The sequence below is a fragment of the Typopeltis vanoorti genome, chromosome 14 (genome assembly GCF_054136105.1).
Source record: "Typopeltis vanoorti isolate ZY-2024b chromosome 14, IOZ_Tvanoo_1.0, whole genome shotgun sequence".
NCBI classification, from domain to species: Eukaryota; Metazoa; Arthropoda; class Arachnida; order Uropygi; family Thelyphonidae; genus Typopeltis; species Typopeltis vanoorti.
Genome location: NC_143562.1, coordinates 40,116,231 through 40,132,024, shown reverse-complemented (window position 1 = coordinate 40,132,024; position 15,794 = coordinate 40,116,231). Strand labels below are relative to the sequence as shown.

Genomic DNA, 15,794 nt, shown 5'->3' with positions numbered 1-15,794 from the left:
ACTTGTTTTGCTAATCTTTCCTCTCCCATTCTATTTAAGTGACCATACCACCTGAGATTAGCTCTGCTAACGCATTCCTGGATGCTGACAATGTCAAGTTCTTTCCTAATATCCTCATTTTTAATATGATATTGCCATTGATGCCATCTGTTCACGCCTCTAATCTTTCTCAGGACTCTCTCATATCTGCAGTCTCTAGTCTTTGGTGAAGTGTTTTACTTCTGAACCAGCTCTCAGATCCATAAGTTAAAACTGGTTTGAACACTGTCTTGTATACAGCTAATTTAGTGTTCCGACTAATTTCTCTCTTATTCCATATGAATTTATTCAATTGACTCCCCACCATACCAGCTTTGCTGATTCTGTTGTCTATTTCTATATTTAATTTACCATCTTCAGTAAAAATCGTGCCTAAGTAGCTGACATGTTTTACTTGTTCCACAGGTTCTCCATTCACAACACAGTTGACATTTTCAATGATTCTGCCTATTTTCATTGTCTTTGTCTTTTTATTGCTGACCTTCATACCATATCTATTACAACAGCTATTCAATTTAGTCAGAGAATCTTGCAGACTTGTAGCAGATTTATTTAGAAGTATAACATCATCTGCATAAAGCAAAGAGCTGACATTAACATCTCCAATTTTGATATCGGGTTTAATACCACTTTCCTTCATAATGTGATCCATGTAGATAATGAATAACAGAGGGGATAATGTACATCCTTGTCTCACACCAGATTTAACATTAAACCATCTTCTTGTACATCCTTCAGTTCTAACTGCTGACTTACAACTGAAATAAAGACTAAGTACTGCTTGATATAATGCCCCACTGACGCCATATAACTGTAGCGTATTGAATAGCTTCTCTCTTGGCTCCTTTTCATATGCCTTTTCCAGATCGACAAAACTTAAATACAGCTCTTTGTTATATTCCTATGCTTTTTCAACCATTTGTCATAAAGTGAAGATCTGATCCTGACAGCCTCTATTTGGCCTGAATCCAGCTTGTTCTTCACCAAGCTTTTCTTCCACAATTCTTCTCAACCATTTCTCAAGTATACTTGCATAGATCTTGTCAGGAACACTCAGTAGGGAAATACCTCTGTAATTCTCACATTCAGTTTTATTTCCCTTTTTATATATGGGCACTATTAGAGCTCTAAGTATTTATTCCATAGTTCAAGGATATCTTTTTCTCCTGTTTTCATGTCACCTTTATCATCTCTAACTCCTTTTACAGTCCTCTTTCCTCCATTTCTAAGCTTCTACAACAACCTCTAGAATATCTTGCCACCTTCTTGATATTTATTTTCTATGTTCTTGACAAAGTCCTCCCATGACTTTTGTTTAGCTAGTTTTACACAATGTTTCGCTTTCTTACATTTGTCTCTGTATTCTCTAAGAGCAAAAGCTGACTTATTTGCCAGGAACTTTTGATTTCTTCTTTTCCTTCACCCTCTTTAACTTCCTGTGTCCACCATGGAGTCCTGATTTTTCTATCCTTGCAGACAACCTCACCACATGCCCCTCTGGCTGAATCAAACAGGGATTTTTTCAAGGCTTGCCATTGAATCTCCAAGGTTTTGTTCCTGTTCTCAAATGCTTTAATTTTTTCTTCAATAATCTTTGTGTATAGAGTCTAAGTTCACATCTGAGAGTTGTTCAACTTTTATTCGCTTTAGAACTTTCTTACATGTTATTCTTTTCAATATGAAATTCAATTTTATCCTGCTCAAGACTAAATAGTGATCACTTCCAATTTCAAATCCTTTATACATTCTGGTGTTCTACACCAGGGAGAAAAACACCACTATCAACAATAACATAGTCAATGAGACTTTTCTTATTCCTTGCCCCTTCTCTCCATGTGAATTTGTGCACATTTTTATGTTGGAAGATGGTGTTAGTAATAACCAGTCCATGTCCTGAGCAGAAATCAAGTATTTGCCATTATTATTAGCTTTGCTCTTTTCTCCAAATTTTCCCAAAATATTTTCATATTTCTGACAATCATTTCCTAATCTGCTATTCAGATCCCCAACAGGGACCAACTTTTCCTTTTTCACTGTGTCAGTTGCTTTTTCTAAAGCATCAAAAAATTCCTCCACTTCTACCTTAGTAGAACCTTCTGTGGCACCATAGGCACAAATAAGTCTCATTGTCCAGTTTCCCATTCTCATATTTGCCCACATCACTCTACTTGAGACTGTCTGCCATTCAAGAAGATTAGCCTCATATTTTGTGTTGAATACTATGGCTAGTCCTTCTTTTCCTTGGTTGTCATTGCCTGAATATAACATTTTGTATTTATTGCTCAGAAAGATCTCACCAGTTTTGGTTTTTTTTGTTTCAGTCACCCCTATTATGTCGATCTGGTACTTATCTAATTCCTCAGCTAGCCCCATTTCTTTGCCATTCAGGCTTCTTATGTTGATAGTACCGATCTTTAACTCTGGTGATGTTGAGTTTAGGTGTGTTTTCAGATTTGTTCTTATATAATTTCTTGGCATTTTTATTTAATTTCCTTTCCATTAATATTCCTTATTGTTAATGGTTCCTATCTTCAGTTCTGATGTTATGTTTGTTCTACTTCTTCTAGATGTTGAGATGGAGTTTGTTTCAGTACAGTCAACCCTCCTATAACGCAGTACTCTTATAACTTGGTTTCCATATAACGCGGAGCCAAAATTGCGACAGCCCTCCTATAACGCGGTACTCTTTTAACGCGGTTTCCGTTCAACAACATTCCATCAACTTAATTGGTTTAAGAAGATTCTCTATAGCATGAATTTATCTATGTGTTAAATTTTTGCAGTTGAAATTAACGGGGAATTCCCTTCTTTTTGGTGAAGGTACCTCACCATTTTCCAATTTCAGTTATCAGGGAATTCCCCTATAAGCGAAGAAACGATGCGAGATTGTTCACAGTGCTCTGTTTTAATGCTTAAAATAGACCGTATGATGGGCTGTTGCGTATTTGCGTGAATTTTTTTATCCAATAGCGTTGCCGAACTTTCGCTGTTGCAACCACCCACTTTGTCATCAATTTTAAGTGCAACTTAGTAGGAAACTGTCTGTAAATCCGTGCAGACGTACATATCACGATTAGTGTTATGTACAACATTACACAATACTGTAGGTAATATTTTTTATTTGTTGTAAAATAATTGTTAACCCCAGGTTTGCATAATGTCAGACACAAAAGAAACAAGAAAACAGTTAAAAAGAAAGTTTATATCTCTTGAGGACAAAATCCAAATTTTAAATCGTTTAAAGGGTGGAGAAAAAATATCGTCTGTTGCAAAATCGATAAATTTGAACGAATCTACAATTCGAACCGTAAAAAAAAAATGCGGGAAAGATAAGGAAAACTATGGCAGATGGCTGTCCGTTAGGTGCGAAACGTGTCACCCGCGCGCGAAACATTAACATGGTTAAAAATGGAACGAGCATTGATGATCTGGTCGGAAGACTGTATAGCCAAAAAGATTCTAATGAGTGGAAATCTTATCAAATCTTACGCAGAACGAATCAAACTGATTAACAAGTGATTTTACTTACTTCCGAGTTTCACTCCACGCGGTACGAATCAATCTGATTCGTACTAATTCTGAGTTTCTTATAGCGCGGTTTCCATATAACGCAGTATACAGTTTCCATATAACGCGGCACGAATTAACCTGGTTCGCACGTTAAATCTGAGTTTCTTATAACACGGTTTCCATATAACGCGGTACGAATTAATCGCGTTATAGGAGGGTTGACTGTAATTGACTTTTCACTGTTTGCCTTGGTTCTCTGATGAAGACAGCGGGGCCTTGTTCAATTGGGCAACACACCCAGTCTGAATGAAATCTCATCATGTTGTACATTTCTCTTGGCTTGGCCAAGAGATACTGTACAAACTGCCTTAGACAATAGAAATATAAGATCTGATAATGTTGGAGTCTTGACAATTAACAGACTGATTTGGAGGAAAATTGTAGATAGGAAGTTACTAATGATGTAAATTTTTCATGTAGTACTATCATATCCTGTACACCCCTTGAGGGTACATGTCAGGAATTTGATGATGAAATTATATATTGGTTTAATCCTTCATCCAAGCGTAAGCAAACAAGTTTGCGCCTGAACTATTTTCTGGACTGGGGCAACTCATATTTAGAAGCTTATAACTTCACATCACTTGCCCTAGTATCCCATAATGCAAAGCACATATCCTTATGGGTATGTATAATGCTATGCATTATGTGAAGGGTTTCGACCTTTATTGAGGTCTCATCAGTAGGAGCCAGACCCAGAGGTGATACCAAGGTTAAATTAATGCAGAAGTCATATTTTCATATGAGTTGCCAAAAGGTGTCATGCCCTATTATTAAAATATTCTGGATTAGAGATAGTTATTGGAAGTTTTTTCACTTGGTTATGCTATAAATTAAAAATTCCAAGAAATTATATACTTGGTTAATCCTTTATCCAAGTGTAAACAAACTTGTTTGCACCTAAACTAGACAGAAAGGAACTTTAACCTGCACTAGAACTGGAAGAAAAGACCACATAGACATGATTAGCATTACTGAGATAAAGACAAAAACAAGTGAGATCCTACTAAATAATAAGTATAGGATGTTATATTGAGGCTGTAGCAATAAGGGAAAGGAGTAGTGTGGTAGCATTCAACACCAAACAACATGAGGATAAACTCTTGTTGGAGATCTAAACTGCAGTAAGAAATGAATCCCACCAGGCATATACAAAGGCTTGAGGAAAATTTGGAGAAAAAGTAAAAGACTAATAATGTAAATACATGCTGGAATTTTTCTTAGAATATGAACTAGTCATTGGTATATATGAACATGGTATTAGTCATTACTAATACCATGTTCTAGCATAAGACATAAGAAATAAAAAATTCTCATTGACTATGTTATTGTTCATAATGATAACTTAATACTTGTTCAGGATACAAGAGAATACAGAGGATTTATTATTATTATTATACCCAAGACCCCATGGAGTCAAAGACTCATCTAGGAGGTCCTTTTATCATCTTATTTCTTCCACCTCTGACATGCTTTAAACACACTCAAATTCTCTGTAGACACCACACTCTCAGGCAAGCATTCCAATCATTCGCAGCTCTGCATGAAAAAAACCTGCTTCTCCCTCCCCTACTAACACCCTCTTTATACAGTTTCCAGGGATGACCTCTTTTCTCCCACTATTTTCTGTAGAACCACTCCAGCATTGATCCTATAACAACCCCTTAATAACTTGTAGGTCTCTATCATATCTCCCATCTTACTCCTATCCACTGCCAGTTGCATCTTCTCAATCTTTCCTCATATTCAACATTTCAGAGGTTAGAAACTACCTTAGTCAGTCGCCTCTGGACCCTTTCCAACATCTCTTCATCCTTCTGAAAACCGGTGAACCAAATCTGGACACAATAGTCCATGTGTGGCCTAATCAAAGCCCTATACAATGGAACAAGAATCTCCCTACTTCTACAAGTTAGTGTCCTCTGCATCATTCCCAGAAGCCTTTGTGTAGTCTTCACAATTTTGGTTATGTGTCCTATAAATTTCATATCCTTATCCATTATCATCCCCAGATCTCTTATTTCTTCCTCCTCTGACAATATATCCTCACCAAGCACAAATTTTGCATCCCATTTTTGTTTTCCAAATTTTATAACCTTACATTTTGCAACATTGAACTCGCATCCCCGTGCCCAATCACTCAATATAATAAAGTCTTCTTGTAAGACCATAACACTTCTCTACTTTTCATGGTTCGTCCCAACTTTGCATCATCTGCAAACAACTGAATAGCTTTATCAAATCTGAAAAAACACCCCAGTTCAACATCACCACAGTTAAAGATCGGTACTATCAAATACAGTTGAGAAAGCTTAGGAATATAACAAAGATCTGTATTTAAGTTTTGTCGATCTGGAAAAGGCATATGACAAGGAACCAAGAGAGAAGCTATTCAATACGCTACAGTTATATGGTGTCAATGGGGCATTATATCAAGCAATACTTAGTCTTTATTTGAGTTGTAAGTCAGCAATTAGAATTGAAGGAAGTACAGGAAGATGGTTTAATGTTAAATCTGGTGTGAGTCAAGGATGTACATTATCCCCTCTGTTATGCATTATTTATATGGATCACATTATGAAGGAAAGTGGAATTAGACATGATATCAAAATTGGAGATGTTAATGTCAGCTCTTTGCTTTATGCGGACGATGTTATATATTACGATGAGAACCTGTGAAACAAGTAAAACATTTTGCCTACTTACACACCATTTTTAGTGAAGATGGTAAATTAAATATGGAAATAGGCAACAGAATCAACAAAGCTGGTATGGTAGGAAGTCAATTGAATAAATTCATATGGAATAAGAGAGAAATTAGTTAAAACCTAAATTAGCTCTATACAAGACAATGTTCAATTCAGTTTTAACTTATGGATCTGAGAGCTGGGTCTGAAGTAAAACACTTGACCAAAGACTAGAGACCGCAGATATGAGAATCCTGAGAAAGATTAGAGGTGTGAACAGATGCATCAATGGCAATATCATAATGAAAACGAAGATATTAGGAAAGAACTTGACGTTGTCAGCATCCACGAATGTGTTAGCAGAGCTAATCTCAGATGGTATGGTCATCTAAACAGAATGGGTGCGGAAAGATTAGCAAAACAAGTGTTCTCTGCCAGGTTGGCAGGAAAACGACCCAGAGGAAGACCAAGATATAGGTGGATTGATATGGTACAAAGTGCCTTAGACGAGAGAAATATAAGATCTGATAATATTGGAGTCTTGACAAGTAGCAGACTGATCTGGAGGAAAATTGTAGATAGGAAGTTAGTAATGATGTAAATTTTTCATTACTAATTCCCTATCTACAATGGCAGTAATTTGATGGTGATATCTTTAATATACAAGTTAAACAGCAATGGCCCTAAAACAGACCCCTGAGATGCACCACTAGTAACTTTCCTTTTCCTGGATATTGCTCCCCCATACAACTTGTTGATACCTATCAGATAGCCAGTCTCTAATCCAATGCACCAATCTAATATTCAACCCCATCCACTCTAGTTTGACTATCAACTCATCATGTGGTAATCTATCAAAAGCCTTTGCAAAATCTAAGTATTAGTGTGTATCCTATATTACTGTGTATCCTTCTCCTCTCTCCATGGAAAGAGTCACCTTATTGTAATAAGTAGATTACTAAAACATGACCTCCTGTTAGCAAATTCATGCTGTCCATCAAAGATAATACCATTGTTGTCAACCCAATTCTGGATCCTAGTTCTCACAAGCTTCTCCAAAAACTTAACTACAACACCTGACACACAGATAGGCCTATAGTTTGATGCTTGAGTTCTATCACCTCATTTATGAAGTGGCACAGTCTTGGCCTTCTTCCACTCCTTAGGAACTTAACCCAGTTCAAGACTCGTTTTAAAAAAAAATATGTCAAGGCAGATGTCAACTCCTTGGCACATTCCTTTAGAATACGTAGTGATATAATCAAGTCCCACAGCCTTATTTACATCCAGTTTGCTCAACTTGCCATACACCTCTTACTCACTTACATTCAGTCTCTCTTCCCCATCATCAACTGCTCTCAATCTCTCCATGAAGTCACATTCACAAGATTGAAAGATCTTTATGAACTGCTCATTAAGTATCTCCACTACACCTTCTGCAACAGCTGTCTTTATACCATTTTCTCCAATCATTGTCATCCTTCCATAATCATTCTTTCTTTTGCTGGCTACATATCAAAAGAATTGAAATTATCAAAAGAACTCAGGATTCTTTTTGGCTTCATTAGATAACTGCTATTCATACCTCTCTTTAGCTATCCTCACCAACCAAGTTGCCCACCTTGCCCGGTCTTTGTAGTCCTCATGGAATTGGTTATTTGCACTTCTCTTATGCTGCCTCCATAATGCCCTTTTTCCTCGGTATCGCATGCTTAATCTCTTTATTCATCCATTTCACATCTACCTTATTTAACCTTCTCACCCTTGGAATAAATTTAGACATTGCATCTACTGATAGTTTTTGAAAATCCTGCAAGCTGCATTGATCTCTTTTCCATCTAACTCCTCATTCCATGCTACACTTGCAAGCTGTCCCCTGAGCTCTTCATAATCATCCCCCCCCCCCCTTGTAGGTCCACATATACCCATTTTACAGAGATCCTCACACTGCTGGCAACCTCCCAGGTAATTACCTCATTTGAAAGTGGACGTGATCATCACTTAGTTATAAGTAAGATAAAAATGAATATCACATTGAAAAGAACAGTATGTAAGAAAGTTTTAGAAACAATTAAAGTTTAGAAGCTTTTACAGGTAAATTGTAGACTCAAGTATACAAACATTATTCAAGAAAAAATAACAGTTCAAAAAGAATAACCAAACCTTGGAGTCTCAGTGGCAAACTCTGAAGAAAACATCGATTGATTCATCTAGGAAAGCATGTGGTAAAATTGTTTGCAAGGTTAGAAAAATAAGAACACCATTGTGGACACAAGAAGTTAGAGGCAGTACTCAAAAACATGAACACTCCTAGCAAATAAGTCAGTAAATGCCCAAAACGAATACAGAGAACAATGTAAAAGAGCTAAGCTATGTGTAAAAGTAGTTAAAAGTCAGAAAGACTTCAGTAAGAATATAGAAGACAAATATCAGGAGGGCAGTAAAATGTTCTGAAGGCTTTGGAAAAAGCTTATGAAATGGAGGAAAGAGTACTGTAAAAGAAATTGAGGATGATATACACTGGTGTCCAAAAACTAAGGATGAACACTATTTCTGAAGATTACAATTGCAAATTCAGATGAATCATCTTTTCATCTTGTGGAAATTAGCATAACTGACAATTTTGAGTAGAAAGTGGTTACACGTTGAAATTTTCAAATCGCACGCAAAGGGGGTCACATGGTCGCACTCAACAGGATAAAAGGCAAAATGCTGTGCTAAGCAAATTCTGTGTGAAGGAAGTGCTTTTTGTGAGGGAATAAAGTTGCTAACTTGGATGTCTTGTAATGTCTCAAAGACATCATTATTGAAAGAATTATTGGAAAGCTTGAAGGCTTCAGAATTACTGATATTGCCAGAGTTTGGAATCTCCCATAGCATTGTATCCAGGCTCTGAGCAGCATTTTAAACCAATGGAATATGTTCCTGACATTTGCTCACTTTACCATGGAGCACGAAGACAGATTTTTGGTTATAATAGCAAAATGTAATTGATGCACCACAGCAGGTCAGCTTGCAAGTCACCTTCATTCAAGCACAGGTATGCAGATGTCTTGACAAGCTGTGGCAAGTCAGTGTTCCTTTATCCACAACTCATTGTAGATTATACAATTATCAGTGGTGTTATCCATAAAATTTGGATACCACCAGTGAGCTAATGTACTCTTTACATATACAGATACTCTTTACAGCTCTTGTAACTTGGTGCATCCAAGCTACAAGAAGTGGAAATTGGACTATGACTGGTGAGGGATATTGCAATGAAGTTTTTCAATGTTATGTTCGTGTTATGCTCTGTGATACTGTAGATGAACAGCTCATTTTTATGAATGACAATATTACACCACATCGTACACAAGCAGTGGAGATACTGCTGGAGGCCAAGGATATTAATCAAATTGAGTGGCCAGCATGCTCCCCAGATCTCAATCCCATAGAACACTTTTGGGATGTGATAGGTATGCATTGCTTGAAATTCTCATCCAAAAAATTAATAATGACTTATTATATAACCTCTCCTTCTATTAACCAAACTCTGCGCTCTGCATTCCCTCAGCCTGTCTTCATAACTAACATTTACAGTTCTGATACCATCTTTGTTATTCGCCTCTGCGCCCTTTCCACAATTAATTTATCTCCTAATCCTGGGGACCAAATTTGAGAACAATAGTCCAAGTGTGGTCTGATCAGTGCTTTATACAATGGAATGACAACTCTTTTATCTCTGCAGGTCGGCATCCTTCGCAGTTTTGCAGCAGTCCTCTGAGTTACCTTCACCACCTCTACAATATGTTCCCTGAATTTCAGGTTTCTATCAGTCATCTGATACCTATCAGATAGTCAATCCTGAATCCACTTCACTAACCTAATGTCTAAACCCATGTACTGCACTTAAATATCAGCCTATCATGTGGTATACCCTGTCAAATGCCTTTGTAAAATCCAAAAAAATGGCAGAATATGCCTTTCCCTCATCAACCATTCTTGTCATTTTATTATAAAAGACAATCATATTACTAAAGCAAGAGTGCCCCTTAACAAATCCATGTTGACTCTCACAGATAACATTACTTTCATCTGCCAAGTGCTGTATTATGGTCTTACTAATTTCTCCAAGATTTCAACAATTCTGAATGAAACGCAAACTGATCTATAATTTGACACTTCCAGTCTGCTACCACTCTTATACAATGGCATTATCTTACCCTCCTTCCACTCCTTGGCCAGATTTTCATTAAAAAGCCAGGTCAACAGCGCTGTCAGTTCTTTGCACGTTCTCTCAGAATCCATGGTATAATTCCATCCAGTCCCGCTGTTTTATTAACATCCAGAGTACTCAGTATTTGAAACACTCTCTTGCACTTCTAAACCTCGAACCTGACCTATCCCTCTATTATTAAAACCTACTTCTCCAGGATGAAATACCCCAATAAAGTGTTCATTGAATAGCTCCACTATGTCCTTTGCATCAGTTACTCTATTCCCATTTTATCCAACAAGTCATTCTTCCACAATCATTTCTCCTCCTACTGGCCACATAGTAAAAAAAAATCCTTTAGGGTTTTTTTTTTTTGGATCTCAGGGCCAATCTCTTCTCATATTCTAGTTTTGCCTTCTTACCATATTAGTCACTATCCTGGCCTGAGTCTTATATTCTTCATGCATCTGCTCTCCATCCCTCTCCTTATATCTCTTCCATAATCTCTTTTTTACCTGCAGTTTCAGGTTTGATGTTGTTTATCATCCACTTTGCATCATATATACTCATGTTATATATGATGCCATTATTGGTGGAACATATACATACATACATCTTCAAGGCCCACTCTTCCTAATTGGGTTGTGGGGGAAACAGCTGCAAGAGGAATTTCCAATGGTCACGATCCTCTGTTGGAACATATTAAAAATGAAAATACTGGGAAAGAACTTGACATTGTTAGTATCGAAGAATGTGTGAGCAGAAGTAACCTAAGATGTTTTGATCCCTTAAACAGAACAGGAGGGAAAAGGCTAGCAAAACGGGTGTTTGATGCAAAGATGGCAGAAAAAAGATTCAGTGAAAGACAAAAATAGTTAAATCGATTCATTCAGAAGTACATTAGAAGACTAAAATGTTATATACAACAGTATTGAAATACTTACAAATACACTGGCCAACAAAAAAAAAATTTTTTTTCTGCTGATTATGATCTGACACTTGTTTTTTACTAATTTGGGTGCGCTAATTTCAAATATCAAACCCATTTTTCTCTATCACGTCACGTTTTTTCTCTATGGCATTTTCTTTTTGCCAATTTGTAAGTCTTTGATAGTTTTAAGGAGGCAGTACTATTTAGAGGATCAAAAAAATCGATTTTTTAATATTATTTTCTGAAAGTATGTACTTTTAAAAATCTGTTCCTAACTTTTTATCAAGACATTCGAAAAATTCCCGAAGATATAGCCTATTATTCAAAGCGGTGCGCAGATCCGAATCGGAGCGTTCACTGCTCTTGCTTGTTAGTAAACGAATAAATGCGTAAGAACCTGCAACGGCACGTACTGGCGCTTTGAATGCGAGAGAGGCCGATAACTGACCAAAAGTAGGCGATGACAACTGCCTAAAACAAATGGAAGCTAGATGCGCCATAGTGGACAAGGGACGATCGAAATCAGTCGATCGTTAATCGATCGTGAAAGCATGATGAGCGCTTATAACGTTTCAATAAAGTCTCTGGTTTTTTTTTGTCTTGTTAATTGCATGTTAGTCAGCAGTGAAGAAAATACATCATGTCTACTACTCGAAAATGTGTCAATAGTGTAGATTCCTTCTGCTACATTTGTGCAGCTTTACTGTTCCCAGTCAAAGAACAAATATCACTGATTTCGTTAAGAAAGTGTACTTTGCATACTTTGACATAAAACTTACAGATCAGGACAATTCATGGGCTCCAAATAAAGTGTGTAAGTCATGTGTAGAAAATTTACGACAGTGGAGAAAGGGAAAACGCCAAAAATTAGCTTTTGGCATTCCAATGATTTGCGTGAACCGAAAAATCACGTAGATGATTGCTATTTTTGTTTAGTTCAGACTTCTGGTTATAATAAGAAGAATAAGAAAAAATTGTGTATCCAAATCTCGAGTCAGCAATTCGGCCAGTTGCTCATTCCAATGAAATAGCTGTGCCAATTTATAATGGATGTGATAGAGAAAAATGGGTTTGATATTTGAAATCAGCGCACCCAAATTAGTAAAAAACAAGTCTCATATAAAAGTCAGCAAAAATTGTGTTGTACTGTGTAATAGACTAACTTGGAGGAAAATTGTTAATAGGAGATTAGTACTGTCATAGTCTGTACTCTCCTATTAACAATTTGATGATAATATGTTGTTCTGGCAAAGGGTTTAATCCTAAATAAATATTATTAATAATGTTCATCTTTTGTGTATAAAGTTTGCATTATCTTTTAATATTTTATTTTTCAGGTTTTGCATGTCCTTTATGCATCTCTTGGAGCACTTGTGTTTTCACTGGTAAGTTGAAGTGTTTTTTTTTTTTTTTTTACATTTTATGCCTAGGTTGGTTAAAGTCTCAAATGAAATCATTGCTACTGTTAAATAGTGCACTATTATTTAGCTATTGGTTTAAAACAATAAAATGATGTTAACTTATAAGTAGGATGATCAGACATCCTGGATTTTATTGCAGTCTTGCTTCAATATATTTCCCAGATAACATCCCAGATTCTGTAAATAGGCGATGTGAATTTTGCTAGTGCCACAGTGTTGCAAGGTAGACGTCTCTGAATATACTCCACATAACTTATTATCATCTTTATTATTATTATTGCACCCTCCATGGAGTTGCAGACTCATCATGGGAGGTTCACTCAACTGGCAACGTATTTATCATACAGAATCTTAAAATCCTCAACACTCCTTGCTTTAACAGCACATTCTGGAAATGCATTCCATTCACTGACAATTCTCCATGTAAAAAATCTACTCCTCACACCCTCTCTTTGCCACACTGTTACATAACTTCCAGGAATGACCTCTGGTTTTTCCCCTCTCATCTAGATTAATCCAATAAAATCTTCTCGCTAACTTAAATGTCTCTATCATATCACTTCTTTTTCTCTTATCTACTAAACTCTGCAATCCACATTTCTTCAACATCTCTCCATAGCCAGCATACCAAATTCCTGATATTGTCTTAGTCACTCACCTTTGGACCCTTTCCAGTGTTTCTGCATCAATTTGAAAACCAGGCGACCATATATGTCTCAATAGTCAACGTACGATCTGATCAGTTCTTTTTACAGTAGCACAACCATCTCCTTATTCTTTCATGCTAGAGTACTTCTTATCATAGTGGCACTACAGTGCCACTTTACAACACTTGCAACACCAGTATTGTACACAGCCTTATATTTCTGCACTCCAAAATGCAACACCTTGCACTTATTAAAACTACAACCCCACTCCTTTGTCCAAGTCAAAAGTCTGTTCAGATCTTTCTGAAGAGAATTAATATCAATGGTGCTACTTATAATTCTTCTGAACATCCTCAGTCAGCCCACACAACATCATTTACATACAAATTACCCTCTTTTTTAGACACTGCTCCATCATACACAACTTGTTGGTATCATTTAGAGAGCCAATCTCCAGTCCATCAAAAAAATATACTATGTATTCTTATCCTCTGCAGCTTGCACACTAACTTATCATGTGGGTTATCTATCAAATGCTTTTTCAAAGTCCAAGAATATCACTCTATATGATTCTCCTTTATCTAACACTCCTCACCTTCTCATAAAATGCAAATAAATAGCTGAAACAAGACCTCCCCTTCATAAATCTATACCGACCATAATAAAGAAAGTTATATCCATCAACTCAATCTTTTATTCTAATACTAACCAATTACCACCATCACATTGACTAGTTATAGTCAATTCCAATTGCAGGTTATAGTTATTCCAATTACAGACCAGTTATAGAGACTGGTCTGTAATTGGAAACTTCTGTCCTAGCAGGACTTATGGAGTGGTACTATTTTGCCTTCTTTCCACTCCTTAGGAACCTTACCCTCTGAAAGACTTTCATTAAATAACCAGATCAGGAACATAGCTAACTGTTGTGCACATTCCTTAAGAATACATGGCAATATGTTATCCATTCCCACAACTTATTAATATTTAATCCAATCAACACCTGATACACCTCTGATTCTTTCACTTTCAATTCTCCTAATACTTGCCTCCCTCCTGTATATTGCCTGGCATCATTTACGGCAGTATGATATATACTTATAAATTGCTCATTCAATCTTCTTCTTCTTCTTCTGCAGCTTCTCCCACTTAAGTGGGGTCACTGTTTGTAATGAGTCTCCTCTACACCTTCCTGTCTTGGGCTGTCACCACATCCAAGTTCTTCATCTTCAAGTCCTCTTCTACCAGCTCCTTCCATCTCTTCTTTGGCCGCCCACGCTTCCGCCTTCCTTGCACATCCATCTGCATGACCCTTCTTCCCACATATTCGTCCTCCCTCCTCATCACATGACCAAATCATCTCAACCTTGCCTCCTGTATTTTCGCTCCTATAAATTGCTCATTCAATAATTCCACTATATCCTTTGCAGCTGTTGTTTTGCTGTCATAGCTATCCACCAGTGTCAACCTGCCATAATTATTCTTTCTCTTGTTTGCTGTATAGCAGAAAAATTCCCTTGAATTAACCTCGACCTGAACAGCCAATCTCCTCTCATACTGCACCTTTTCTTTCTTTACCATGCTCGTCACTTTTCTAGTTTGTACTTTATAGTCTATGGATCCAATCACCACCAACTATCTTGTACCTCCTCCATAGCATTTTCTTTTTCAGCACCACTTTCTTTATTTTACTGTTCATCTTTTCACTCCTACTCTATTTACTTGCTTAACCTTTGGTATGCAGTTATACATTGCTTTTATCAGATACTGCCTTGTGAGTTTCCATGCATTATCTACTTCTTTTCTGCTCAGCCTCATCTACATAATGTACTGATGGTAACTGACTACAGAGCGTTTTTATAATCACATGCTTTATACTTCTACATACATCCATTCTTGGCAGTAACCTTTTCTTGTTTCATCACTTTCCAAACAAGTACCTCATTATCACTCTCACCAACTGATGGCAGTGTCAGCTCCTTGTTAACAACTACATCTTGTGAAGTTATAACCGAATCCAAAACATTAAAGTCTCTAGTTGCTTCAGTCACATGCTGCTTAAGATATTTATCTCTCAGAAATTCAACAAACTCACTCTCCTTGTTCCCGTTCACTATCTTCTACTCCTATTCTATATTCCTGTAATTAAAACTTCCCATCAAAATTACCTTCTTTTAACATTTCACAATCAGTATTCTCTGGCCTATAACAGCCTCCTATCAGATATACTAGCCTGTTAATTTCAACTTCACACCAGATTCAAAATCTGTGATGCACTATCAATTTCCACACTTTGTGGGC

The 15,794-nt window shown here is 36.8% G+C and overlaps 1 protein-coding gene across 2 annotated transcripts in view; it reads left to right on the top strand.

Moving 5' to 3' along the window:
* LOC150099389 (protein lifeguard 1-like) overlaps positions 1-15,794 on the top strand; it is a 260,287-nt gene that overhangs the window by 232,728 nt on the left and 11,765 nt on the right. For both annotated transcript variants that reach the window (XM_090403359.1, XM_090403360.1), the window contains exon 10: positions 12,763-12,810. In XM_090403359.1, the coding sequence (XP_090259485.1) occupies positions 12,763-12,810 (48 nt within the window). The remainder of the gene's footprint in view (positions 1-12,762; positions 12,811-15,794) is intronic.